General features: G+C 36.0%; 2 protein-coding genes across 2 annotated transcripts in view; one reads left to right on the top strand and one right to left on the bottom strand.

The window, feature by feature from the left end:
* Positions 1-381, bottom strand: part of LOC136033805 (uncharacterized) — a 61,588-nt gene extending 61,207 nt beyond the window's left edge. The window contains exon 1 of the mRNA XM_065714718.1: positions 244-381. Coding sequence (XP_065570790.1) covers positions 244-303 — 60 coding nt within the window. The 5' untranslated portion in view covers positions 304-381. The remainder of the gene's footprint in view (positions 1-243) is intronic.
* LOC136033807 (PRELI domain-containing protein 2-like) lies at positions 375-27,536 on the top strand. Its single transcript, XM_065714720.1, has 4 exons — positions 375-531; positions 5,740-5,810; positions 10,336-10,496; positions 26,242-27,536. Exons 1-4 carry the CDS (start codon positions 399-401, stop codon positions 26,414-26,416), a joined length of 540 nt encoding a protein of 179 aa, XP_065570792.1. The 5' UTR covers positions 375-398; the 3' UTR covers positions 26,417-27,536.
* The last annotated feature ends 284 nt before the right edge of the window (positions 27,537-27,820 follow it).

Genomic DNA, 27,820 nt, shown 5'->3' with positions numbered 1-27,820 from the left:
CTTTGTTAATCTAGATTTTTACAAAATCAATTCCTTTAAGTACAAATAACCTAGCTGAAATACTTCACAAGTTGGCAGAAAACCCTCAATGTCATCTTTTTACCTGTTGATAGGCTACATTACTTTACCAGTGATGAAAGCCTAGCTTTAGGCATCCATAGAATTATGCATATTCTCATCATGTAAATTAGAAAAGGAGCTATCAAGGAGAGCTAAAATTCATTATGTTTTTACAGGTTTTACCTTATTAACACTGGGTTGACTTCTTTCAGTATCAGATTCTATTAGTTGAGTACAGTCCATTTTATCACATGCCTTAAGTTCAAATTGATATCATAACTAGCGGCATCTATATAGAGAAGGTGAATATGAAACTAAATATTCTTTTCAAGTGAATAATGGTAGTCAAATTTCAATTCTATCATTTGTATAAATGTCCTTGGGATGTAGTGACTTCTATTCATGTCTCAAAATATCCAACAAATAAAGAACCAAATGTGATAGGAGCGGAAATCATTGAAAAAACGAAAGGTATTTAAAACTATGCTAGATTCTTTCTTTATCTTTTTCTTCTTTGAATTTATCAGTCGTTAGTGAGCCAAATAAAAAATTGCTATCTTTGGACAGAAATTAACGGAAGACTGAAAAGGAAGAAGATTGATCTGAGTTAGTGCATTGTAATTCAGGAAGGTCTTCATAGAAAACCCCAATTCCCTCTGGAGATATAGTTTTGCTCCAAATCCTAACCGTCACACCATTCCTGACCTCAAACATAATGACGTAACCCACTCATCGCTAGTACATAGGGTAAAGGTATTGAATACCGAGTTTCCTCTGGCTTCACCATCCAATCTTGTCCAACTATCCCTGCAGTACCATAAAATTTAATATCTGATCCAATGCCAATATTGTAAATTACTGAAGAAATGGTCTTAACTAGCCTGGATGAACTTGATGTTAACAAATCCAAAGGATCAGGTGCAATACGCCCAAGGCTTCTCAAGGAGTACTGAAATGTTCTCAGTACTCTCCCGTGTAGGCTCTTCCATCTGTCCCTACAAAATGGAGAACTACCTTCGGATTGAAAACATCCTATATCACACCAAGCCACAAAAAAGGCCCCAAAGACCATGAAGAAAATTACCTTCCTATATGCATCCTTTCTGCGGTTGGAAAGTTGCTTGAGAGATTTATGTACAGAGCTGTAACTCAGCATTTTGAAATTAACAACATTGTCACTTCCACTCAACATGGCATCATATCTTTAAGATCCATTGATACTAATGTAATACCGACATATGAGTATGTTACATCATTTTTGAATAAATATTTTCCTGTCAAAATGGTGCTTCTGGACCTCTCAAAAGTATTTGACAAGGTTTGTCATGAATTCCTCATCACCAAAATAAGAGTGGCAGCTGTTGATGATGATCTTGTCCTGTGGATACAGAGTTTCCTTTCAAAAGGAACACAAGCTGTAAGACTTCATAACTCTCAAGGTGTCCCTCACTTATGCTCCTCTACAACTGTTTTGAGTGGCGTTCCCCATGGGACCATTCTTTGGCCGAGTATCTTCAACTTTTATATAAATGATACACCCAATCTTCTCTTGAACCTCATAACTCATTACGCTGACGATTCAGAACTTGTTGGTAAAGCAGCAATATATCCAAAAGGACTTTGATATTCTTGGGACTTGGGCTGATACCTGGCTCCTCTCTTTCAATGCTGATAAATGTCATGTATGTCATGCTGTCCAAAATGTAATCCATTTCGGAAATCATAATACACATCAGCCGTACCATCTTTAAGGTAACCCCATTTTTTCAGTCTCTGAAGAAAGAGATCTTGGAGTTGTTGTTGATCGTCAACTTAAGTTCTGCAGCCATGCAAAATCTGTATCAACGTCTGCCCTCCAATCTCTCGGAATGCTCAAAAGAATTATCTCCAGCAGATGCCCATGTGCGTTTATGATGCTCTACCAGGCACTAGTTCGCCCGCTCCCAAAGTTAAGAATGTACCTGGCGTCTTTCCATTTCAAGAAGGACAAAAAAGTACTAGAAATAGTACAACGAGGAGCTACCAAAATGGTCGAAGGCCTCAAACAAATGCCATATCAAGAGCGTTTACGTCGCTTTATGCTTGCTACTCTCAAATACCGAAAAAGTAAGTAAGTAGTGAGTAAGTAAGCAAGACGGCACTAGACCGTTAAGGTCCAAACCGGTGGTGCTGATCTCCGTTTCATGGCCCTTCAGCCAGGAAGTACAATGGGGGGGATGGGGGCCAACCATCCTATGCTTTCACACACCCTTCCTGCTTACCTTTACAAGGTTTCTCCAGGTACCCATTTAGAGCTGGGTCGACTCTGGCTGAGCTTACAGAGTCATACCACTGAGCCCCGTCCCAAACCAAATAACTGGTCACAACTGGGATTGAACCCATGCCACTTGGACAAAGAATTCTCACACCAGCGTGCTAACCACTTAACCATAACATACCGAAGATACCAAAACAATAGTGAATTCAGCAATTATGGCTCATTTAAATACTAACAGTCTACTATCACCTACTCAACATGAATTTTGTCTCAATCGGTCAGTTAACACTAACTTCATTGATACATACGACTATGTCGCAAAACTTATGGATTAGGGATCTCCTGTTGACATGATATTGCTGAATCTAACCTAAGCATCCGATAAAGTATTTGATAGGAGACTAAATTCTAAACTCTTTGCAATGGGCCTCCACGATGATGCTGTCAACTGGACGATGCAGTTTCTTATGAATAGAAAGCATGTGGTAAGGGCATTCAGAGACGGCGGATCGATCGCTCTGTCAGAATCAGCTGATGTAAAAAGTGGAGTGTCTTAAGGACGGTTTTTGGTCCAACTTTATTTAATATTTTTGTCAATGATACACTATCAATCATATCGAGTGAAATTTGTGTCTATGCTGTTGATTCAAAAATAATTGGTCCTGCTCATGACCCACAAGTGCCATAGACATCCAAGCTGATCTTGCTGCATTCTCAAAGTGGCCAAAATCCTGGCTACTTGAATTTAATATCCCGAAATACAGTTATTCATTTTTGGGCAAATAACCCTCTGTGCTAGTATTTTACGGAATCCGGTGATGGTTCGAAACAGCCACTCATATGCAGTCAAAGCAAACAAAAACCTGGGAGTCATGGTTGAGGATATGCTAAGTTTATATTTCACGCAACCAAACTCTCGGTTTAATGAAAAGAACGTTCTGCAGCAGATCTTCAACTCTAATCATCAAGCTTTTAAAGAGCCCGATCAGACCAAAATTAGAAGCATGTGTATTACTACTCCAGTCATTAAGGGTGAGATATCAACTCTGGAATCAGTCCAGTGACGTGCATCTAAGTACATAAAGGGGTTTCAACATCTCCCATATCCTACCCAATTACGAAAGCTTAAAATACCAACTCTCAAATACAGACTTAGGGAAGGAGATGTATTGATGACGCATACGTTTATTTGTGACCAAAGTGTCATCCTCCACCTGTTCCAGGTAGTCAGTTTGCCGAGTATTATAGGTCACCCCTTGAAGCTTTACCGAAAAATTGCTAACACCAGGCTGCGAAATAAATTCTTTTCTAATCACGTAGTCAGCCTGTGGAACTCCCTTAGCCAGAATGTTCTTAAGTCTCCAAGTGTTGAAGCCTTCAAGTCTGCAGCTCACAAAACTGGTGCAGGAAGCCTTGGCTCATGGTATGGGATGTACCTGACAAGTCGAGTCATCATCATCATTGACTGGCGCTAACAGGACTTGTCCTTATCGCTGGCAAGTGTGATTTGAGGTAATTTAGCTATTGTTTTGCCAACACGATGTCAGATTTACATTGGTAGTTCATTTTATTCATATTGGCTTACTTAAGCTCTGTAAAAAATGTAAAGTCGATTCCAAATGTAGGTTATTTTTTGATCACTGTCATAGATTATTTTACATTCTTATCTTGAGTAAATTACGCTACCAAATGACAATGTTAATCTAGCCCATTTATACTGAAATGAAAGCACACAATACTTGGTCAGAAGATAAGCCAATAACAACCATAGAGATCATATAGCACTTTCGCTTTTAGGTCAACTCCCGCCTCTGCTTCAGACCGTTGATGACAGGGTTGCCAACTGGACATTTTTTATGTCAAAAGGACGTACTCCTATGTGTAACGACATAATGACATAGAAGGGCAAAAAGCGACACATTTTAGAAGCTTGGGACATAAAAAAGACGCTTTTTGTAAATTCATGACAGAAAACAGAACATTTCCCAACTGAATATATGCTTTTTTGAAAAAATGTCACTTTTCACCGAAGTAGTGCTTTTCTTGGTCTTTTTTACCATCCAGGTTTTGCCAGAGATGTAGTAAGTAAAATATTTTCTCTAAAGTAAGGAATTTATACGTTTATATGAGTTACTTACTTTCACGCTGAGCCATTTTGTATAAATGTTTTGCATGGATTTTAGTGTCTTTTTTACTATATTTTATGCTAACTGACCGCTTTGAAAGGGTTTTACAAAGGGTCTTTTCGTCAATAATACGACTTGTAAAAAAAAAAAAAAATCTCTAGTTTTAAGATTTCAAGATGGACACATTTTAAGTAGAAATGACACATTTTTGAGTGCTCTGAGGACAAATTCATGGACCAAAAAGTTGCCAATCTTGGTTGGCGACAAGGCTGCCTAAGATCTCTAACATTCAGGGCTTGACAAGACGAGACTTAAGTACCTCTGAAAGATATAATCCTCGATACCTAACTGCTTTCAATCAGTACTGCTGTAGTCAAAGAGTAATAATTACTAGGTATAGTGAAAAATTTAAATTTTGATTTGCTAAAAACTTTGGCAAGTAAATTAAAACTTTAGCAAGGATGATTTGGAGGGAATTTAATAATGTTACTACTAATTGTGCTGCTGTCTTAGCCATGATACAAAATTGGTCTCAGCTGTACCAACGACGAGTAAAGGTGCAGATAAACTGTCCTAGTTTTTTCTCTACTGGTGAAGTAAAATAGAAAGGGCTTCTTCAGTACCTTTATAGACATTAAAATAGCGAAAGCATATAATAATATTTAAAGCTCTTTAGATATGTCGCTCCATTGTGTTATTGGCAGCTTTACCTTATGAATATTTTAATCATTGTAGACATACTCTTTGATAATAATGTTTTTTCCCGTACTTTTTTGAGATTATGCCTATTATCTCCTGCGTTAGATGCCTTGCCTAAACTAAAGATGTAAGCGTTCAATGATTTGGTAGTAGTGTTCCAGAACAAAGTGTCAGAGACGGGCAACTTAATTTCACAATTATTGGTTCAACTTCATTTATTTTTCAATCATATATACATAACATACTACGTATGCCAATATCTGGCAGAGAGACAAGCTCAATTGAACATTCAAAACAATGTTCATTTGGTTCGGTATGCTCGCCTTACTTCACGAAAGTAGCCCTTAATCTTACAATAAATGAATCCCTTCTTCATTCCAATATGCTTTGAAGTTTCTCTCGCTTTCTACTGCTGATTTTTGCTAGTGTGGATTTACTTAAATCCAATTTTTAGGTTGTTCTTCGAATAATCATCTATAAACTAAACAGCCATTAGCGGGAACCAACCTCCATTCTCTTGGTACTCGTGTTTTTGTTTTAAAACTAGTTTCCTAAAACTGTTTTCCTTTATGTGTAATCGGTCAATAAATTTTCTAGATCGAGGTGAACTGAGCTATTTGAAATACATAGTAACGTGTTTGAACGTTCTACCCAGCTTCTTGAGGAAGGTAAGCTTTATCTTTTTATTCATTTGGATATATTGGGTGTCCAAGAGATCTGGCTTTAATTAAAGATTTTTGAAGATTTGGTTTGAAGATTTTTGTCTGGGGGTTGGGGGTAATGTTTTTCGTGACAGGGTTTAGCACTTTTTAGCAGATATTCTTGAAAATGGAGGCACAACGTAATTCTCCTGCCTTCAAGTTATTATAACCTTGTTTTTTTAAAGCAGAATTTATGGGACTTTGTACGCTTTAAAATTTGGTCATAGGGCTCTTTTTTGGATGGATTCAATTTTATCCAACTCTTCCCTTGAAGCGACGGGATGCCAAACCGGAAAAGTATAATTAAGGGCAAACAAAAGGGTCCTTAAAGAATGAGAGAGGGAGGTGCTAAGCCTATCAAGGAGGTTTAGGAAGAATAATCAGCTCTATGGGTGATGTTTTTGCGGGTATATTTCATTTTAAATTAAAAGGAGTTGTGACGCCAAGTAATTCCAAGCAGGACGCAGAAATTTCAGGAGTAATAGGGCCAAAAAGGGGAGAATATTTAAGGAAACTTGTTAACATATTCTTGGATTTAGATGGGTTGAACCTAAAGTCGAGTCTGAGGAATTTCGTGCGATGTCATGGAGGATCCTCGTAGGGCTGCTCATTAACTTTTCATAGCAGGTTGCTAAGACCATTAGGTCATTGACAACTTTCCATCTGCCAGGAAATTCCCTAGCGAGGCTGTTAATTTGAAAAGCTGAAAAAATGAGAAGACGTATAACAGAACTTCGGGGTACTCCATTGTAGAAAAGGAGGAAATTAGAATAAGGATTCAGATATTTGACTGCTTGTGATCTGTTTGATAAGAAAGAAGCAAGCTGTTTCACAAGGAAAACATTAATTTTAAATTCAACGACGAGTTTTTTCAACTAATCCATTGATATTAATAAGGTCAAATGTTTTTTAAACATCGACGGAAATTAGATCAAGCCAAGTGTTCGGCTTTGACAGAATTAAATATAAGAAAAACTAGTTGTTTTAACTAAAAGTAAGGAGCGACATTAAAACTTAAAACGAACAGAGAATACTCTGTGTATGAAAGGGGCTGTTTCTCAACGCCCCGCTCTTTAGAAGTTTGACTCTTTCTCACAATTCTACTTTATTAAACAGTAGAAAACTTTAGCGTAAAGAGCGGAACGTTGAGAAGGGAACAGCCCCTTTCATACACGGAGTAATTTTTGTTCGTTTTAAGTTTTAATGTCGCTAATTTTTTAATTTAATTTCTGAACGCTTTTGAGCTAATGCATGTTTGACTTTGGCTCTCTACACATAAATTATTAAAATGGAATTTGCATACTAATTCTTTTTTTGGCTAAATGGCTTTCTCTTAGTTTTGATCTGACGATTTTGAGAAATAAGGGGTGGGGAAGGAGGCCTAGTTGTCCTCCAATTTTTCGGTTACTTAAATAGGTAACTAGAAATTTTAATTTTTACCGAAGGTTTTATTAGTAAAAAAAAAAAAATACGTAACTTAAGAATTAACTTGCGTCCCCTCGTTAATACCTTGCTCTATACACTAAAGCTTAAGTTTTGTCCCAATTCTTTATGAATGACCCCTGAATCAGAAAGGCCGCAGAATAAATAGTGGAAATTATTAAAAATACTTCAGCATAAAGAGCGAGGTATTTAGGAGGAGAAGAACCACTCATATGCGTAATAATCTCTGTTCATTTTAAGTTTCAATGCTATTCCTTACTTTCAATTGAAAAAACTTTTTCGTGTTTATTTTTTCATTGTTTTTTTTTATGGTAATGCTAGAAAATCCTGCGCCCTTTTCATTGAATTTCTCTCCCCCCATGACATATTCCTCCAAGGAAAGATCCTCCCACATAGTTCCCTCCCCTCAACCCCCCTCCCAAACCGAAAAAAAATCCCCCTGAAAACTCCTGTACACTTCCCAATAACCATTACTGCATGTAAACACTGGCTAAAGTTTGTAACTTGCAGCCCCTCCCCCCGGGGAATATGGGGGATTAACTCATCCCCAAAGACATAGTTTTTATGGTTTTCGACTATGCTGCACAAAAGGGCTATCTCAAAATTTGGATTCGTTGACTTTGGGAAAAAATGAGCGTGGGAGGGGGCCTAGGTACCCTCCAATTTTTTGATCACTTAAAAAGGGCACTAGAACTTTTCATTTTCGTTAGAATGAGCCCTCTTGCGACATTCTAGGACCACTTGGTAGATACGATGACCCCTGGGAAAAAAACAACAAATAAATACGCACCTGTGATTTGCCTTTTGGCAAAAAATGCGAAATTCCACATTTTTATAGATAGGAGCTTGAATTTTTTGCAAAAGGGTTCTCTGATACGCTGAATGCGACGATGGGATTTTTAAGATTCTAGAACTTTTAGGGGTTGTTTCCCCCTATTTTCCAAAATAAGGTAAATTTTCTCAGGCTCGTAACCTTTAGTGACAAAGTCTAAATTTGATGAAACTTATATATTTAAAATCAGCATGAAAATCCAATTCTTCTCTTGTATATTTTAGTATCAAAGTTCAGTTTTTTAGAGTTTCGTTTACTATTGAGCCGGATCGCTCCTTACTACAGTTCGTTACCACGAACTGTTTGATTTGGAAAATTCTGTCAGTGTATTCAAAAAACATTAATGGGCAAAAGTAAGAAAGAAGTACAACAAGGTAACGAGAATCTGAAGTGGATTTGAGTTTCCAAAGGACCTCAGATCAGTAAGAGACAAGACATTTGCTTTAGCCATTCAGTTAGTCATTATTCCCGTAGTTTGAAGAATATATGAGAGAGGAAGATAGGACGAACACCTTAAAACCCATGCTTTCTATCTTTCTTTCTTCAAGGGGTTATGAAACCCTGATCCAGTATCTGCGGGAATAGCACAGACTAGGTAATCTCGTTGAAAAGAACAGAGAGGAGATTTGACAGGAAGTCACTGAAAACTAATTAGGGAAAATCAGATATCCACAGAGCAGACGCTCAGTTTCCTTAGTTTTTCTACTATTTTACTTTTTGACCTCCAGTGAGGAAATAAAATGAAAAGAGGGGAGGGGGAATTATATTGGCCGGTAACTCAGATTTTCAGATGATATATTGTATTGTAGAGTTATTTTGTTCAGAGGCTTAATAATCCAAATTTTTCACGATTTATTTGCTGTGTAAAATTATCCCCCTCCTTTCCTGCCAAACCCTTCTCACTTTACCCGGACTTTGGACCGGTAACTGTGACCAAATGATACACAGTAGGCGGGGTACGCAACAAATTCACAGAGGCTGTTATCCATGACTATGGATCCTACGCCTTGTAGCAGTTGTCCCCCTATAGAGGACCCTCCCACGATGCTGTTCTGCTTTACCATGCAATTTAACCTATTGCTAGGAAAGGTTTGTAACTCATGGGACGTGTCCACACGCTAGTGGGTCCTGCTGAGTGTACATTCGAGGGACCTTCTTCCTCCTCTGCCTGTATTTATAACCCTGAATGAGGGTGCCTCATTTTCTGTTTATGGGCACCCAGAGATTAGGTCCTGCCTTGGTCCGTGCCTCCTAGTGGAGGTACCCGACATATCTGTTGGAAATTCCCCTATATATCACCTGGGGACGAGCTGAGTGGCCTGGGGGAGGCATCTACTGAGAAGATGACTCAGTAGGTACTTCCACTTTCAAATGCCATGTTGATATTATCAACCAAATGATGCATTGCATGACTTGTTGAGTGGCCCTTTCTAAATCCAAACTGAGTATCGCATAGTAATCCTAAGGAGTCAAGATTCATATAGTCTCCCATGCATAGTTTTTTCTAAAATTTTTGAAAATAATGGTAGGATTGATATTGGTCTCCAACTAGTCATGTCTTGCTTATTTCCATCCTTGTGCTCATCCTTACGACTCTTGCCTGCTTTCGAGCATCTGCAAATGAGCCTTTCCCCATTGAGAGATTAATCAAAAATAAAATAGATGGTAATAAATAGCATGCAACAGCTTTCAAAGCTTTAAGACTTAGGCCATCTATCCCAGCAGAATTCGACTTAGTTGTCTTAATAACCTTTTAAAGTTCAAGCTCGATAACCGTTGCGTTTCCAGACCCTCTTTCATCAATGAAGCCTTCATTAACACTGACATCACTAGACTGAGCAGTATCACTTTTAATTAAAGTCCCATTCTTTGAAAAATATTTACAAAACGCATCTACAATGTGCTTCTGTTCAATGCTGAGTTCATAATGACTAATAATGAAGTGACAAAGAATATATAATTTTTGTTTTACTCCATTTTTTAAAGATTTTCATTCATATTTTTACTTGTGATTTTCGGATACGGTATTAATCCTTATTATCAGGGAATTTCTTCGTGATTACAAAAATTGTCAATAAAATGTATTGACAGTAGAATCTAATGACATAAAAATTAGTGTTAAATGCGTTTTACTTATTAATTTACACCCTGTATAACAAACAACTATGGATGCATGAAATTGATGAATTTTTAGAGACTAATAAAATAAAATTGCAGGTTGAAGCTCTGAATATTGAAGCTGTGCAGTACGAAGAGGAATGTTGGATTTACAAAGACAGAAGAATAATGAAAGTAAAAAGTCGTAACTTAACCCTCTCTCAGTTTACTGAAATGACAGAGACTTCAGTTTTTCGACAGTGTAGTAGGGATCCAAGCTGGTAACTGGTTTTCTTTTCTAGCTATTCTAGTAAAAACACCTCAGATATCCAGTTGTAAATGTTAGTGGCATTATTAATCATATGGATAAATTTGGTCTCTTACGATTTGACGACTGAGTATGTTTGCCTTTATTGTGTATGGAATCTAATCAGGGCAAGTTCTCAGTTTAAATTGGTGTGAACTATAATTACTTTATGATAATACTAATGTGGTCCCTTATGGTATAAACTATAAAGGATAAAGACATGCGCGCAACAAGTTTTCGTGGAAATGTGAGTTACAAAGGTAACAGAAACAAACGAATTGTGGGGAATACTTGGGAAGTCTTAAATATCCAAAATATTTGGGGTTGCTGGAGCATAGAGCTTTCTCCTAGGTCTATGCCTGATGATATGGAAGCTAATATATATATATATATATATATATATATATATATATATATATATATATATATATAGTACTTGGAGCCCAGCAGCTTCGCCGCCAGGCCCCGGCACTCGGTTTTTGTCGTTTGCTTCCAACCGCAGACAATTTGAGCTTTTTCTTGGTGTCATAACTTCATCAGAGGCTCGATACAGCCACACTCTGATAAAAAAGGAATAAGATGGGCCCCGGTAGGCGGACTTCTTTATATGGATTTTTATTGTCTCTTATGACCTGAAATGGCAATGATGCAATATATATAATTACATTAATTGTTTAATTAATAAAAAAAGAAATACACTCTAACAATAAGACCTTTTTGTTGGCAGAGGTTAGGGCTTCCTTCCATACTTCATTGTATGTTCGTCATTCATTTTCAGGGGTAGCAGAATTTTTAAGCTACGTTGTTTTTTAACACGAGAAAATGCCACTTACAACATACCATGATTAAGAACAGGAGAGCTAAGGTCGACGCCAACAAATTCAAAAGTTTAGCCTTGCGACTTATGTATAGTCATGGAAAAGGTGGGTTGAAGTGGAAATTGATCTTGTGGAACAGTAGATCCAAGTTGACGTTTGCTAGAGTTCACTGTAACTCGATATGTGTGAACTTCTTTTCCTGATTTTTTCCCAGTAACTATATTCACCTTAATTTTTGTATTTTGAATTTTGGACCAACTTTTGACGGGCTGTCGAAACAGTCTAAAAAATTAACAAAAGGTAAAAATTCAGTTAAGTTTTGTGAATAACTTGAAGCGGTGGGTTGCAGTGAAACTACAATCAAACTTGAAAATAAATACAAAGAAATTTTCTTGGAAGTGTTTTGCTGCTATCCCGAAAGTCCTCGAAATCAAATCTGAACTTTATGGTATATGGACAGGAAAACTGTATCCCAACCTCCCTTCTACGTATTCCATTGCTTTTAATGGATGTTCATATTTTCCTTACGTATGCCATACTAATCTCTAGAAAACTTTCTGCTCTAGCACTAGAGGGGTCTCATTTGATAGAACTGAAATCAGATTGACCTTAAGGGGTATGCTATTTACCAGGACCATTCTAATTGCAACTCACAATCCCCCCCCTGCCCTTATATGACTAGACATAACATTAGGCTATATGTGCAAGATGGGTGATTTATTAATCATTATTTTTTTTAATATCTTTCAGTCTGAATTTTGCGCTAACTTTTCATGACACATAAGCACAAAAGGCAGCACAAACCCTCAAAACAAACACATTTTTGAGCATAGACTAAGCGTATATCTGGCCCTATTAAGGATTGATGCTGAGGCACAATTACAACGTTAGGGGTTATTGTGTTGCGAGAGCAACACTTTGGTTTTGTCCCAGTTTTTTTTTCCATGCCGTCGATCTCGGCTTATTCCTGGAAACTGGTAAGGGTCTAACCTCTGCGGTTTTTACGGAAAGTGTGAACCTCAGGCCGGATTGATGAATATGACATTACATTTTGGAAAGCTCCACAGAACTCTTGCCTGAGGCCAAAAAGGATGGTTATTGCTTGTCCACGAGCCAGAGCCTATGGTGTGCAAAATGAAGTGGAGTTATATAGCCTATGTCAGAGAGGAGTATCTGAAGTTGGGCAGCCAAGCTTTCGTTTCATCAAATCATGTTTCTGCTTTCGAGTGGAAAGCTCCGTTCTAGCAGGCAAACAGGCAGGCATCACCTTCGAATTGAAGAAGGACTAAAATTTAGAAGTGTTAAATATATGCGGCAGTTACCCGGTCCCACAGCCAATATATCTTCTTTGAGTGATAAATAGAAAAATTTACAGAAGCAAAAAAGCAGCATTTTCCCACGGGTCCGAAAGTAATGCCGTGATTTCGGCTGGGTTTATCATTTGCTTTTTCAGACTTAGGATTGAGGTAAAGAAATGTTATCAGATGTACCTCTTCAATTTTATAGGTTCTGTCATTGCTAAAGAAATTGGAGCTTATCCTTTGCTCCTTTCTAAGTGGTAACGTTAAAAAGTTGGCCTACAGCAAAAAAAAATCAATTTTTGAACCAAAACAGATAGAATACTTTTCGACGGCAATCGATAGCTCTTGATGAGCTGATCAAAGTATATGTCATGCATTTTTTGGTACAAAAATTCCTTCATGAGAAATACTAGTTTGAAAGTTTCAAGGGGTGGACAACTTCAACAGTAGGGTACACACTGAAACCAAAAATAGGCCGATACCAATTGTGAGACAAGTAGAGGACTTGTAAGCAACAGTCGGCTGTTAGACCATAATCATCTTCGGCAATAAGGGGTTTGCAACTTTGGCTAGTTGATGTACCTATTATTTGTTTCCGGTGCATTTGATGGTAAGACCAATTTGGTTCCAGTGGTAAGACATGCAGGGGACTTGTAAGTAATAATAGTCTGTTAGGCTATAATCATCTTCAGTGAAGAGGGGTTTTTAACTTTTACTAGTTGGTGTAGCCTACCCATACTCAATGTAACCTAGAATTAAGTGTTTACGCAACGGGTACAAACGATAGCGTAAAACAATGAGGTAGTTTCGTAATAATTATTGTCACCTATGATATTTTAATCCTGAAAAGTTACGGATAGCTTTATAATACCAACTAGATTATATAAGATATTGTTCTAAGTTTTCATCCGTCACGATGTCTACGATTGAAAAGGATAAAGTTCAACTGGCTGCAAAGTCAATTTAGTCCCTTCTTTCGATATTCTTTTGTTATTGTTGATTTTTCAACGTTGAGGATTAGCCTTTGATAATGTGATTACTGATCGCGTTCTTCTTTGAACATAACGTTTTAAAAGCTTCGATAGGCTGATAACTTCAGCGTTTAACCGATAGCAAAGAAACAAAACCAAAGTGTTGCTCTCGCAACACTTTATTCGGCGAAGCCGGACAAAGGATGCTGCAACACTTCACGTTGCTCAGGCAAAGTAGGTCTAATTACGTTTGGAAAGAGCATGAAACGGATAATCAGTTGGTTTACTTTTGCTATTTGATTTCTGTTGTATAAGAAAAATTAAATGGCAGATGAAACTACAGAGGTTAATCTCTTTTGCTTACTTCCATGAAAATCTCAATTGCATATAGCTATGAGGGCCTAGCAGCCACGAGTGGTTGTGTATATTGCTGTAATTACGTTTTTTTTTGTTATATTATTACGTTTGGAAAGAGCATGAAACGGATAGTCAGTTAGTATACTTTTGCTATTTGATCTCTATTGTATAAGAAAAATTGACCAGTGAATGTCTACCTTACCATATACCCCAACATAATTACCTTCAACTAATTTGAGTGAACCTACATCCATGGAAGTAGTATGGCTGCATGAAATACTGAGGTCACACCCTTATTTGGCAACTAAATCTTCCCTATATTACAGGGGGTACTTCCTTATTTGGGTACTAAAACTTACCTATATTATAGACAGGACACCTGAGGTTTGTCTTAGTTAAATGGCAGATGAAACTACAGAGGTTAATCTCTTTTGCATACTTCCATGAGAATGTCAATTGCCTATAGCTATGAGGACCTATCAACCCCCCATAGCAACCAGATCCAATAAAAAACTTGATTTTTGACGCAATTCATATTAGTAAGAAAGTAGAATTCAGAGAGAGAACAGTTGAATATACTCTTTATCATCAGATTTTTATTTGACAATATATATTGCAAAAATGAGTGGTTTTTTTAAGCTGGAAGTTGATAGTGGAGTTGGCAGTAGCAATGATATATAGACAAGAGTACCAAACGTAGCAGTAGAAATTACAAGAGGATCTCGACTAAGCCTTGAATGGGATGATATGTTTGGAAGATATGTTGTGTCATTGAGCAAATTCAGATTGGAGGAGCAGTTATGTTTGCAGCAAAACTTAATACAATGCTTATTCGTAGACTTCAAGCTGCTTTAATGGCGATAGTGAAATATATTGAGGACAATAAGTTGAATCAGTAAGTGAAAATGAGTGATATATTGCTGTAATTACGTTTTTCTTGTTAGATATTTTTAGTATATTACCGTTCCTCTATGGATATTTTTGAATTAGAGAGCATCTTAGTTAGTGTATAGTCAGTTTTCGTTTAGCCCTAGACGGTTGGCCGAAAAGGACTATCTTTGAAATCTGTCATCCTTTATCCGCAAAATGTGTCTTAGCCATCTCAACTTTTTTCTTATTATAGCCCTAGAATAAGGGATTGAACCAAACTTTTTGTTCCACCTACTCTTTGAAATACGGTTAGTCAGTTAAGTCTAAGCATGTCCAAACTTATTGAAACTTGTGTTAGAATGACTTGATTACTCCTCTCTCTCTCTCTCTGTAGAAAAGACCCCTCTCTTTATCAATCTTAAGCCAGTTTCATTTTGGTGGTGAGAGTTTCAACACTAAAAAAATGTTCTATACACATCCACCATGAATGTATACACTGGGCAGCTTGTCATCATGTGAGAATTTTGCAATTGTGAAAGAGTATGGTGAAAAGTATAGATTATGCAATCCATGTAAATTGCATACAGGATACGCAGTACAAATCAAAAACTGTAATTCCTGTCTTGAAGAGATCCGTGGCTCCTGCACTAGAGGATTCCTATGCTCAATTGTTACAATGATAAATGTGGTTAGTGGGAGAATATCGATCCTGGTATGATTTGACAGAATACTAAACGAGGTTTTAGTTTATTTCTAAGAGACTGGTATCGTCGGGGTTTTAAATTGTTTTGGAAGGAAGAATCAGGTCTACGTTTGAACTGTTGGAATAACAAGCGAATTTGGTTTCTACGTCATCATTGTGAAGACAATGATTTCTGTGATTATAAACCTACTGATTTTTATTTGACCGCTACAGAAAGTGATTCTCCATTTGAAAACACTGTATGTGATACTGCTTCAAATAAGCAAATTAAAACACGTGAACTTTACAACATGAATGAAAAGAGTATCATTGGCAACACAAAGAGATACAATACGAGTGAAGTTAAATTGTACTGTAGAAAATGTGACTCCGACTTTGCACATTAAGATCAATATACAGTGAATCCAGGTGATATACCACCAATAGTTGTTCTCGACAGCTGCCTATACGTAGAAAAAGCAATGTAAAGAGAAGAAAGAAGTTTTTTTTTATGTATATACATTCTTATTAATAAACAAATTTATAAATATTTTAAAGAGTTTTATATTTGTAGGGCACTGAAATCATTGTTAAACACGTATGAAAGCATACTTTCCACTAAGAAGTCAGTCAGGTGAGGATTGTCCACATAAATGTTGAAAAATTCATTGTAAATATTGCCACGACATCGGAAAACGAAGTATAATATTGGATGAAAACCACAGCTTTTAGACCTTAAATTCTATACTCTGTTCTGGTTTTGAATAGTATTTTGCCCACTCCTTTCAATAATGCTGTTGAAGTGAGGAGTGTAGAATAGGCCAAGAAGATCAAAAAATTCTATATTCTTCGCTGATTGAAAGATTCATAGCCAATGGACTGCTATTAATCATTATAAGGGGTAGTGTTAACACTCTGAATTTTTTCAAGGAAATCCGATGGTATACAATAGAATCTGCATTTGGACCCGCATGTATCCATATTAAACAACTGATTAGTTGATGTGTTCACGGCGGGAGGTCTAGTAGAGCACTGCCTTCAAGAGCGATTTCGCAGTAAGCTACAAAGTGATTTAATGAGATTAATACAATAGTCTCAGCTAGTGGCTTGGCCAAGGTGCACTCTAATCGTATACTCCCTGTATGTACTTATACTGATATCTTAAGTGCCAGACAAGTCCAAAACGATGATTTTTCTCAAACATTGTATCGGTTATACCATTTCAAATAGTTATGAAACTAGATTTTGGGATTGCGTTGTCAACTCATACAGTGTCTTACAGGATTTATCAAAGAATAAACTATAGAGTTGTATTCCATCTACTTTACATACAAAAAAGAAAGTCTAACATTTAAAATTTCTGCGGGCAACTCGTCCACAAACCTATAGCATTAGCATAGTTTTTACAAATGCCAATGCCAGTTTTCAAGGAATTTCACCATTGATAACTGAAGAGTAGGTGAAGATGCGTGGCAATATGATTCTGATTGGTGATTGTATGAGGAACAAATAGTTTGATATTATTCCTACTGGCTCTCAGTTTTACACACCAAAGCAACAGAACTCATTGCCTCTTGATTTCTTACAGGAAATCTTGCCGAGACGGGAGAAACTGTTACATCGGGTGACATAACAAGTTCCTTTTGAAAATGAAATGGGATGGAGCAAGGGTTAATTTTAGGTCCACGTTGATATTGGGTGGTAACCTTTGGGGTACATTACACATCTCGTGATTTATTTCCCCAACTAAATGTAATTCATTAGTTGTCGCCATTTTAAGCGCATCTATAGTGTCAGTGTCTGTCTTATATTCATATCCATTGGCTGAACCTCTCAATTCCTGATATGACTTTGGTGTCATCAACATGAACTGTATGTAGCTCGAATAATTTGAGAAATCGTTGCTAATGTTCACCAATGTTTCATTTATGTAAACATTTATTTGTCGAAATAAATTATGCAATGCACAATTTTCATAGGATAATCTATCAGTAAGACTTGGTGTTTTATTGTCAGACTTCTTGAATACCACACGTAAATCTATACATGTCGAAGATATATCCACGAATCAATCTTAATTGGAATAAGTTTGAAAATGTATGTTTTAAGAGACCTGTTGTTTTGGGTATATAGCCCATGGTTCATAGTAACCATGTTTCACCCTCACATCAACATTCTCTGCATTGAATAGATCTAAAGATGAAGTGATTGATGGATGAATGGGAATCCTTGTGTGGTAGATAATTCTTTTTTACTTGTCAGTCTAGGACAAAAATATTTGTTTGATCTAAAAATTTTCTTTCTTGGTTTCTATGTCTTTTTTTGACAAGAGTGATGTCTTTCGTTTCTGACCTGAGTAGAGACTGATGTGTCATGCAGTGTTTCTTGACCTTTCTAGGTCTTTTCTACTTTGTCGAGATTTCAATCGCTCGACAAAGATCGTGCACCAGACCGGAAATTCTCCGAAACACTTTTCAAAATACCTGCCGGAGCCCCAATCGTGCAGTGTAGAGGATGTAAAATCCGCGGCAGCTGATGCAATATATTTTTTAGCCAATGGTATTGCAGAGCAAAACAGCCAAGCAAACATACCGCCAAGACCATAGCCCGACATTGATGAATGATCTTTGTAAATGTCTATTCCATGTCCCACTTTTCTTCAACCAAGAGCAGCAACATAGAAATCCATATCAGGACAAACGAACAACATTTTTCTAATAGAGATCTTGCTATTAAATTGGTCGAAAATGAAATATAATCCCAAACCTTTTATTATTGCTAAAGGATACTTTAATTCAGTTCTTAATGTTAACTGACAGAATCCAAATAGAAAATGCTTACATGGATATAATAAAGATGCTTTATATTGTAATGATTAATGTGATCTTGACTGGTTTTTTGTACAATAACACTTAGAAGGGGAGCGTTGCTATTACCAACTCTCGATGCTTCGGCGAATGAAGCCTAGAGAAATATACAATTGTCCAACGAGAAACCAGGTGGATAGTCAGCGAAAAGGACACGATTCATGCCACTAGTGCTTCCAACGCCTCTACCTTTGATTTTATTCCGTTTAAAGCCAAAAACATCTCTCAGATTGTCATTGAGAATAACCTTCTCAGTGTCAATGGGTGAACTAATGTAGATCTTGCCCTGTTCCATTGAATAGTTGAATTAAAAGGCATTATTTTTACGATTGGAGATTCTTATGTTGATGGAACGACAGAAATCATTCATCCTTCCAAATTCCTTGTACGGTCATGTGACAAAGGGATATTCACCCGAGGCCATTGTCTTTATCCAATGCTCGCTAACGAGTGGCCAATCACATGGTTTAACTTTTATGTCATATGTACCATCTTTTCTCAGGATATCATATGTATTTTCGAGAAGACAATTGACAAGAGCAACTTCATACTCGCCATTGAATTTGAAGGTAGGAGAGATTTTTTTCTGAAAATCACTTGTTTTATTCAAATAATTGTAGATTGGATTATAGACACTGGACATGAATGTCACTTAAAAATCTTTAGGTATTTGGATTGTCTTTAACTGCTACCCAAAAATCTAAATCAGAGTTATATCCTAGCCAACGAACAAGCAACTGTCTCTTGCCCTTGCATGTACGACTCTTTAACATCTTACCAATTTGATAGATGTCACTATTATTTTTAATTTTTGTAATTCATAGTCAAAGAAATCACTAAAAGTCTCTTCATGTTTGTTATATCGTAGACCATATGTTATCCGTTTAGTATCTAGGAGTTTTTACACTTTAAAAAGTTCAGTGGACCATAAGTAAATCACCATATGAAAAATATTAGTTGTTCTATTAATTCGAATTGTGTCACAAGCATTGAATATTTTCTTCACAACCTTTTCACTGCAAATTTGGTTAAGAAAACTGTCAAGTGTATCATGGTCTCCTAGATGAAATTTCTGAGGAGCAACGTTGGGCAGAGATCGATGGGGGTGTTGGTTACAAATTTGCATAATTTTATCGAAATCTTGAATAAAAGCAGCAGTTTTTTTTTAATGTGCAACATCTCAAGGTCAAAATTCGAATTGCTCTTATTAAACGCTCAGCCAATGCCGCCTTTACCGGACTATGATATAGAATCGTATTATATTTTAATGGAAACTTTTCACATATGGACTAATAAATTCGCTTCTCGATCTGTTTGAATTTTTCTGTAAGGATCTTGTTTAAAGATAGATTCAAGGGCTCTAGCAACTTCATTGCTTCTCTGTGAACGCAATGGAACGACATATGCACTGCTGCCAAAAACACTGATTGAAAGTAAAATGTTCTTGTACTGGCTATTGTGACGTGCTTGAATATCGTCTAGAGTCCAAAGATCTGCTTGTAATATATACAATGGGAAAGAGGCTTTATTATTGATAATGATTACCGCGAACTTTATGATTCTAATGAAGAGTTTAGCTAGGCTAATTCTTTAAATACTCTCTCGCTAAGACTTTTTAAGTTCAGTGACTTTAGAAAGTGTAGTGAGGGAACTTAGATTTCCCACTTAACCAATATTTTCGTAAAGATGTTTCAAGACTTGAAACATTTCGAACGCAAACACGTAGTGTAATGTCCGCTACTGTATTGCAAACTAGCAGCTGGTGGCGGTGATGAAGAGCTAATATACGTTTTCGCTTTTGTCTCGCCGCCACCACTACTTTTGTCATTAAATCATTGTTTTACTTCTACTATTAGTATTAATGGTAGGTGTGCTAGCATTTTCCAAGATTGTTTTAAAATCTTCTTCTTCTTTTAATGTTAGACTGCTAAGTTTCTTTAATTTCTTTAGAGTTTGCTTATTGGTAATAAGACTTTTCGGGAAGTTTAGTTTATTTAAAAAGTTGTATAGATGATCGTCAAAAGATAAAAGTCCTTTACGATTGTTATTACTTCATATAATAAATCAACTAGATTATAAATTTTCCTTTAAATTATAATTCATTTCCCTTACTATTGACTTGAATGTGTTCACTTTCCGTAAGCTATGTCAGGACTCTTTTACTTTGTTCACGATATGAGTGTGGCAGTAGGTCTCCAATACTTGACAATATTGTATCTTCCTCCTTTGGGTGTGTTTTTGTTGTTCCAGAATCTTGAGCAGACGTTTCCTTCTTAACAATGACACTTACATTGACCGGTCTCATGTGAAAGGGTTTATGTTTGTCGGCTCGTCGAAATGAATCTTGAAGTAAAAGTAGTTTTTTTATCATATGCAATATTCTCATTATTAATGAATTTACTGAGATTTTCCTCAAAGTATTCCATTGGTGAAAAATCGAGTTCTATTCCAATTTGTAGTTTTTGCCCATTTTTCTAGAGAACCTGTTTGTAAGTGCTGAAATTATTGGCAGTAAAAGTGTAGAGAAGCTACCAACCGTTTTGAGAAGACTTTTTCTTTTAAAATGTTTTCCTTTGTTTTTGCAAGCCAGGGCACATAGGATGGAACGATGTTGCTTTGTTTGTTGCTTAACTACTTCTCACAATTGTACATTGCCCTCGGTTAAATTTAAACAAACTTCAGATATGAGATTAATCAATTCTTTGTCAATACCTTATTTGAGTATGGCTTTTCTAAATGCCGGTTTGTAGCTGCTTAGAACTGAAAATTAATCTCTATTTTCGCGTAGTTTTTTCAGTGTCATGATGGTAAATAATAACCTTTTTTATTGTTCACTGGAAAATATTCGGTAGTTTCATTGTTAATAATATATGTCCCTATACGTAAATCTTCGAGTATATTCTGATTAAGATCTAATAGAATGTAACCTTTTTTGCCTGGTTTATTTTTTGTATAGGTTTATTTTTTGCCTGGTTCTATGCGAAAAATAAAAATTTCGGGAAACCGGGATATAGTTTGTTTCTTGATAGTGATTAGAGAACTTGAATCACGAACAGCCCTGTATATGATAGAATAGGTACAGGTCAAAGCAAGTGTTCTCTTACACTTACTCTGATGAAAGAGATTGTGTAGAACTAGGGTTATAGAGGTGAGATGTTCATAAGGTGAGCGGACATAAAGCAATTACAGCATTTCCTGAGACCATTGTTCAGTGGATTCGCCTAAATCATTAATAATCAACCGAGATGTTGCTTCAATAATGTTGAACACATAAAGTCCCAGTATGAATTTTGTGTTTGCTGCAATAGCCTTTATTTTATCATATTACTCTTGCCAAACACTGCAGCAGTAGTAGATTTTTGGAAAAAAATTTTATCACGATTTTTAATTATTTTTGTTAAAAGTGTTTTTTTGCCCGACATCGGTGGGCCACAAAGGAACGATCTGAATGGTGTTTTAAATTAATACATATTGTCGTTTTCAATAGCTGGACTACAACTAACTGTAAACTCTAGTTTTCCAATGAATTTATAATAATTTCCCTATCAGTCCTAGTATGATGATTAAGAACAACAACAATTTGGAATAATACTTATTTTCTTTTATTTTTACTATAAATTCAAAATATTTTTAATCAACACAAAAAAATCACAGTTTAATAATTTTTTTATTCTACAATAAATACATAATATTTTTAATCAATAGAATAATAACATAGTTTAAAAACACTTCTTTTAATTTTCACAATAAATATTCAACATTTTCAATCACCACAAAATATCATGAATACATTTAGAAAAGGGTCCCTAACCCTCGGAAGGTCAAGGCTTCCGCTGGTGATGGCCGGCCGAAGGCCGGATCCCCCTCTTTCTCTGGGGCCAGCCACAGGTTTGGTGGCAAAAAACTTCTCTATTTTAAAGATAAATAAAATACATTATAAAATACAACAACAAATCTGCCTTGCATACACACGGAACATACTGATAAAAAAACTTCCCACCACTCACCTAGTACTACCCTTTAAGTGAGTTTCTCTAGACCAAGATGTTTTCTATACTGTACACATTCAAATAGATCTGAAATACGGTAGTGTCCATTTATTAGTACCTTCACACCACTTTCACATGCATAGACATTGTCCGATGTTGCTGATAAGGTGTTTTTATTCTTCTCTAACTGTGTAGTTTTTAAATTTTAAAGAACATGTCGCCATGACTTTCGCTCTTGGAACAAAACTACTTTCCACCCAGTTTCTACACGTACTCAAGATATTATCGAAAATTTATCGAAATTATGTTTGACATAGTGTGTAGGCACCCTCTTTCAGACTTGTTTGATATCCTCATTGTGTGTTTGTACACAATACAGCTTCGGACCTGCAAGCACGCCATTGCATATCAAGTCACTCCCCGTCTCGGATTTTAGCAATAATAATTGGTTTGGGGCTTGGTGGCTAACTAGCTCCAGATAAATTGACTCTTCCCAATTGGTAAAGTCCATTCGAGAGCTAATGTGATTGCCATTTCTCCAAATTATTCAACAGATTATCAGTTTTAATTTTTAAAAGGAGTCAATTAGTGTCTGCATAATAGACTTGAATTTCTGCCTCCCTCAACCACTGGAACTTACAGACTTTGTAAAAGAATGCCAACACGAGTTTTTTGAGGTTTCTGTAATTGAATTACCAGCAGCAATATTTTTATTTAAAATGAAATTTCTTTTTTCCTATGCAAAATAAGTATACTGGAGTCAATGATGGTGAATAATGTGAAGTTGGGATCGGCAATGGTTCAAGCACATTCCTTTGGGTTGTCTACACCGTCACATCAACTCCTGTTGCATACACTCTCGTTCATTTCACCGAAGGCTGAATCTAAAATGATTTTATGGATTTATTTCCTTCATTTTTGATTCTTAACGTTTACTGACAAAAGTGTCAATAAACGTTTTCATGTAGGGCTTTTGATCAATTGGAGGGCTCAAAGAATCATTGTGATTCTGTTACCGTTGGCTACCATCCATCGCAAAAGAGTATGATGAACAACAATATTTTGTTTCGGATCATGGTCGGCAATGATTTTTGTTTTGAAAATATCCAGTGCATACCCTCATCCTTTAACGAAGATAAATTATATGGATTCGAAGAGTCCTTAGTCGCTAGTCAGTTTATCCACGGAAAAACAAAATTCTTTATCGAGTCAAGATGTCCCAAAGGTGTTTCACTATCAGTTCTAAAAACCATCCTTGCGGCCCATTCTCCTCAAAGGTGGTAATGTTGGGAGAATTTTGAGCACTAGAATTGTTAAGCCGTTTGTAATAACCATACGACAAAGAATAGTGAAACAAAGGGTATTCAAATCCATAAAAACTGCATTCGACTAAAAACTGCAGTCGGATCAGTTTTCAATATACAATCCTCATGGAAAACATACCTTCCCCTCATTGATCTCTCTACAAACAGATGCTGAACCTTATCGGTATTCAGATTCTTTTCTTTGTTATTGATTTCTAAAATTATGTCCGCCACCAGATGATGAGTTGAAAAATTATAACCTAAACTAACCCAAATTTCTGATAGATTTTATCCGTGTTTTTACACTCAATATCCAATAACGTCACTACATCACTTTTCAAGTACGTTTTGCAATAATCCTTCCTATTTGTACACCCTCCCTTTGCCCAAACTTTTTAGCAAACTCATAGTTGGTAGTGGTACATTGACGATCTTGAAGTGAATCACAAAACGCTCCAATGGGCTGCAGATTTTCCTCACGTAGCCTCGAGGTGGAGTTGCAGTATTCATACGGTTATTTGCCCTTAAAATGAAAAAATAACGAAAAATAAAAACGAATCTAAAATAAAAAAATTAAATAAAAATAAAAAACAAATTTAAAATAAAAATAACGAAAAATAAAAAATAATTTTAGAAAATCAAGACAATAACGAAAAATACAAATAAATTTAAAAATAAAAGATAAAGAAAACAAAAACGAATTTTGAAAAGTATTACTTAGTTTTGGGGTATGAATAAAGTCGAAACTAACAAAGAAAAGTATCGCTTAGTATTGGGTATGCATAATATCGAACTAATAAAGTCGTATACAGTTTAAGCGATGATACGACAGCCCTAAGACGGAAATGATGCAATAAAGCCTTTTGAAAAGTAGTGCTTGGTATTTGGGTATATATAAAGTCGAAATTAATAAAGTTCTATATATTTTAAGTGATGATACAACAGCCGTATGAGGGACATGATACAATAAAGCCTTTTGAAAAGTATTCCTTACTATTAGGATATGGATAAAGTCAAAATTCATAAAGTCGTATATATTCTAAGCGATGGTATTACAGTCCTATGAGGGAAATAATATAATAAAGCCTTTAGGAAAGCATTGCATGGGATTGGTATATGCATTTAGTCGAAATGAATAAAGTCGCATATTTTTTAAGCGGTGATACGACAGTCCTTTGGGGAAAATGATAGAATGAAGCCTATTGACAAGTATTGGTTAGGATTGGGTAATGCATAAAGTCGAAAATAGTAAAGCTGTATATATTTTAAGCTATGATACATCAGCCTATAAGGAAAATGCTAGAATAAAACCTTTTGAAATATAAAAGCCTTTTGTAAAGGGAATATGTATAGTCCAAACTAATAAAGCCGTATATATTTTAAGCGATGATATGACAGCCCTATGAGGAAAATGATACAATGAAGTCTTTTGAAAAATATTGCTTAGTATTGAGTACGCATAAAGTCGAAATTAATAAGTTTGTATATATTTTAAGCGGTGATACGACAGCTCTGTGACGGAAATGATACAGTGAAACCTTTTGAAGAGTATTGTTTGTATTGGGGCATTCATAAAGTCGTAATTAATAAAGTCGTATATATTTTAAGCAATGACTCAACTGCCCTATGAGGCAAATGATAGAATAATGCCTTTTGAAAAGTATTTCTTAGTATTGGGGATATGCATTAAGTCGAAATTGATAAAGTCGATGATATGATATATATTTATGTACAAATATTTGAAGCAATGATGCGACAACTGTATGAGGGAAATGACATAATAAATCATTTTAAAAAGTATTATTTAGTATTGAAGTGTGGATACAGTCAAAATTAGTATAGTCGAATATATTTTAAGCGATGATAAGACAGCCCTATGAGGGAAATGATACAATAGAGCCTTATGAAAAGTATTGTTTAGTATTGGGGCATGTATAAAGTCAGAATTAATAAAATCGTACATATTTTAAGCGTTGATAATGACAACCCTATGAGGGGAATGATGCAACAAACCCTTTTGAAAAGTATTACAGCACATACACAAAGTCGAAATTAATAAGGTCGTATATATTTTAAGCGATGATACGACAAATCTATGAGGGAAATGACACAATAAAGTCTTTAGAAAGCATTGCTTGGTATTGGGTTATACATAAAGTCGAAATTAATAAAGTCGCGTATATTTTAAGCGATGATACGACAACCCTATAAGGGAAGTTTTACAATAAAGCCTTATTTGGTAACTCAGTATCAAAAAATTAATAAAAAGCACCTTTGTACACAACAAACTCAGCTAGTTGGTGGATTAGAAGTGTCTTAGTTGTTGACTGAGTGTCGAAAAAAAAACAAAAAAACACCATTGACTACAATAAACTAAGGAAGTTCCCTTATTTTGAGTAGTTTTTCAGCCTGTTGGTAAAGTAGGTTCTGACTATAACTGAATTACATGGCGAATAAATTCTGTAGAAATAATTATATTTAATAATTGCATAAAGCGTTACATTACCCTGCGGACAAAACTATGATATAACCTGGCTCTTATTTTCTTTTTTTTTCTCAGGACTGAAATTGAACAAGAAGGCCAGATTGTTGTAAAAGGACTTGGACCAGCTAACTGGCTCATTGAAAGATTCATCCAGAAATTTTTTGAGAGAGGAATCAAGAAAAATGTTAAGTTGATGGAAGAACTCATTGAAGAAAGATATGGACTTCAGTTTCCCAAACCAAGCTCTTAATCAATGGGCTATTAGCGGAATGTTTCTTTTTCTTTTTTATCTCTTGCCAGAATCTCGGGATCTCTCTAATGTAGGGTTTTATGTATAATTTTCTTTGTAGATGAAAGTAGAAATGTCGCTTACAAACAAGGCTATGCCAGCGGTGCAATTAAACAACTTTTAGAGGGATTGGAATTCTAGTATATTGAAATACATGCGGTGAAAGTTAGTTTGGAACCTGAAAAATGCAACTTATGCTGAAATATTTCCCTCCTCCAGTCACTTCTGTCCTCCCTATCTTTTTATGATGTATTGAAAAAGCACGGATATAAAAAGAACAAAAATGACAAGGGAGATTTCCCCCCTTTTTTTGGAATCAGAATCTATTATATGTTGAAGCTTCGGTTTAAAAAAGAAGGGGGGGGGGGTGCTTAGGGAATGTCAGTTCTCTGTATGCGTAGAATGATTGCTGTTAGTAAGGTTAAACGTCAACTTACTTTCACTTGAGATGAACTATTTTTTTTAAATTAATGTTATTTTTTAATAAAATTATGCTAAATATAAGGGGGGAGGGGGCTTCTCACCTTTAGATTAAGTGGATTTGAAATACTTACTTTTCTCACAAAAAGGTCCACTGAACTTCCCTCTAATAGTTGGCAAACAATTAAAGGGACTGTGATGCTGTATAACTGGGAGCTTAAGGACTATCGACTACTAGTTTAACTGTGATTTTACGGACTGTGAACATGTTTAGGGACGAATACCCCACCGTGACGCAGTTTGACCTTGGAAACTATGGATGTATTCTTTCGATAGATAGAAGTATATCTTTAATCGACAGTATTTTGCCTATATTCAGGCTATTGCTGTTTTGTGGCACGCACTGGTGGAATGTAGCCTTATTTCTTGGCGTGATTCCGCGTGATATCTTTTGTTGCTGCGAAGGGCATTAACAATTTAAATCTCATTTTGAATGATGCTTCTCCAAATATTTGGTGGCTACTGGTTTAATACTATTGCCTCTAGTGAGAAAAAAAAAGAAAAAAGAAGAAGAAAATAATTGAAAATTGAAGAACACTACCCAATCCTTTTTAAGAAAATGCAGGATTTCATATTTCAAATAAAGGGACTTGAAACCTCTAGTATTAGATTATCAGGCATTTTGAATTTATGGTGTTATTTTCATCAATGTGAAGTACTACTACTACCACTATTAAAAACTCCACGTAGCGCCAAGCCGCCTAAGGCTAAAACAGCTACGAACGCTCCTCCCCCATCACAATCTATTAAAAGCCTCCTCTTTACATCCTCCAAGGAAGTCCCCAATTCTCTTAAATCTTTCCTTACGGCATATTCCCACCCTAACCGGGGACGACCTGCTTTTCGTTTAGCCCTAGACGGTTGGCTGAAAAGGACTATCTTTGA

This window comes from Artemia franciscana, chromosome 12, assembly GCF_032884065.1.
Source record: "Artemia franciscana chromosome 12, ASM3288406v1, whole genome shotgun sequence".
Lineage (NCBI taxonomy): Eukaryota > Metazoa > Arthropoda > Branchiopoda > Anostraca > Artemiidae > Artemia > Artemia franciscana.
Note: the sequence above shows the minus strand (reverse complement) of the source record. Positions and strands in the feature narration are given on the sequence as shown.

What these genes read in the sequence shown, in the direction of transcription:
- LOC136033807 (XM_065714720.1), top strand. Translation starts at nt 399, where the DNA reads ATGGTAGTCAAATTTCAATTCTATCATTTGTATAAATGTCCTTGGGAT. An exon ending in AATCATTGAAAAAACGAAAG is followed by an intron (nt 532 to 5,739) that starts GTATTTAAAACT and finishes TAAATTTTCTAG; the next exon opens with ATCGAGGTGAACTGAGCTAT. An exon ending in TGTAGTAGGGATCCAAGCTG is followed by an intron (nt 10,497 to 26,241) that starts GTAACTGGTTTT and finishes TTTTTTTCTCAG; the next exon opens with GACTGAAATTGAACAAGAAG.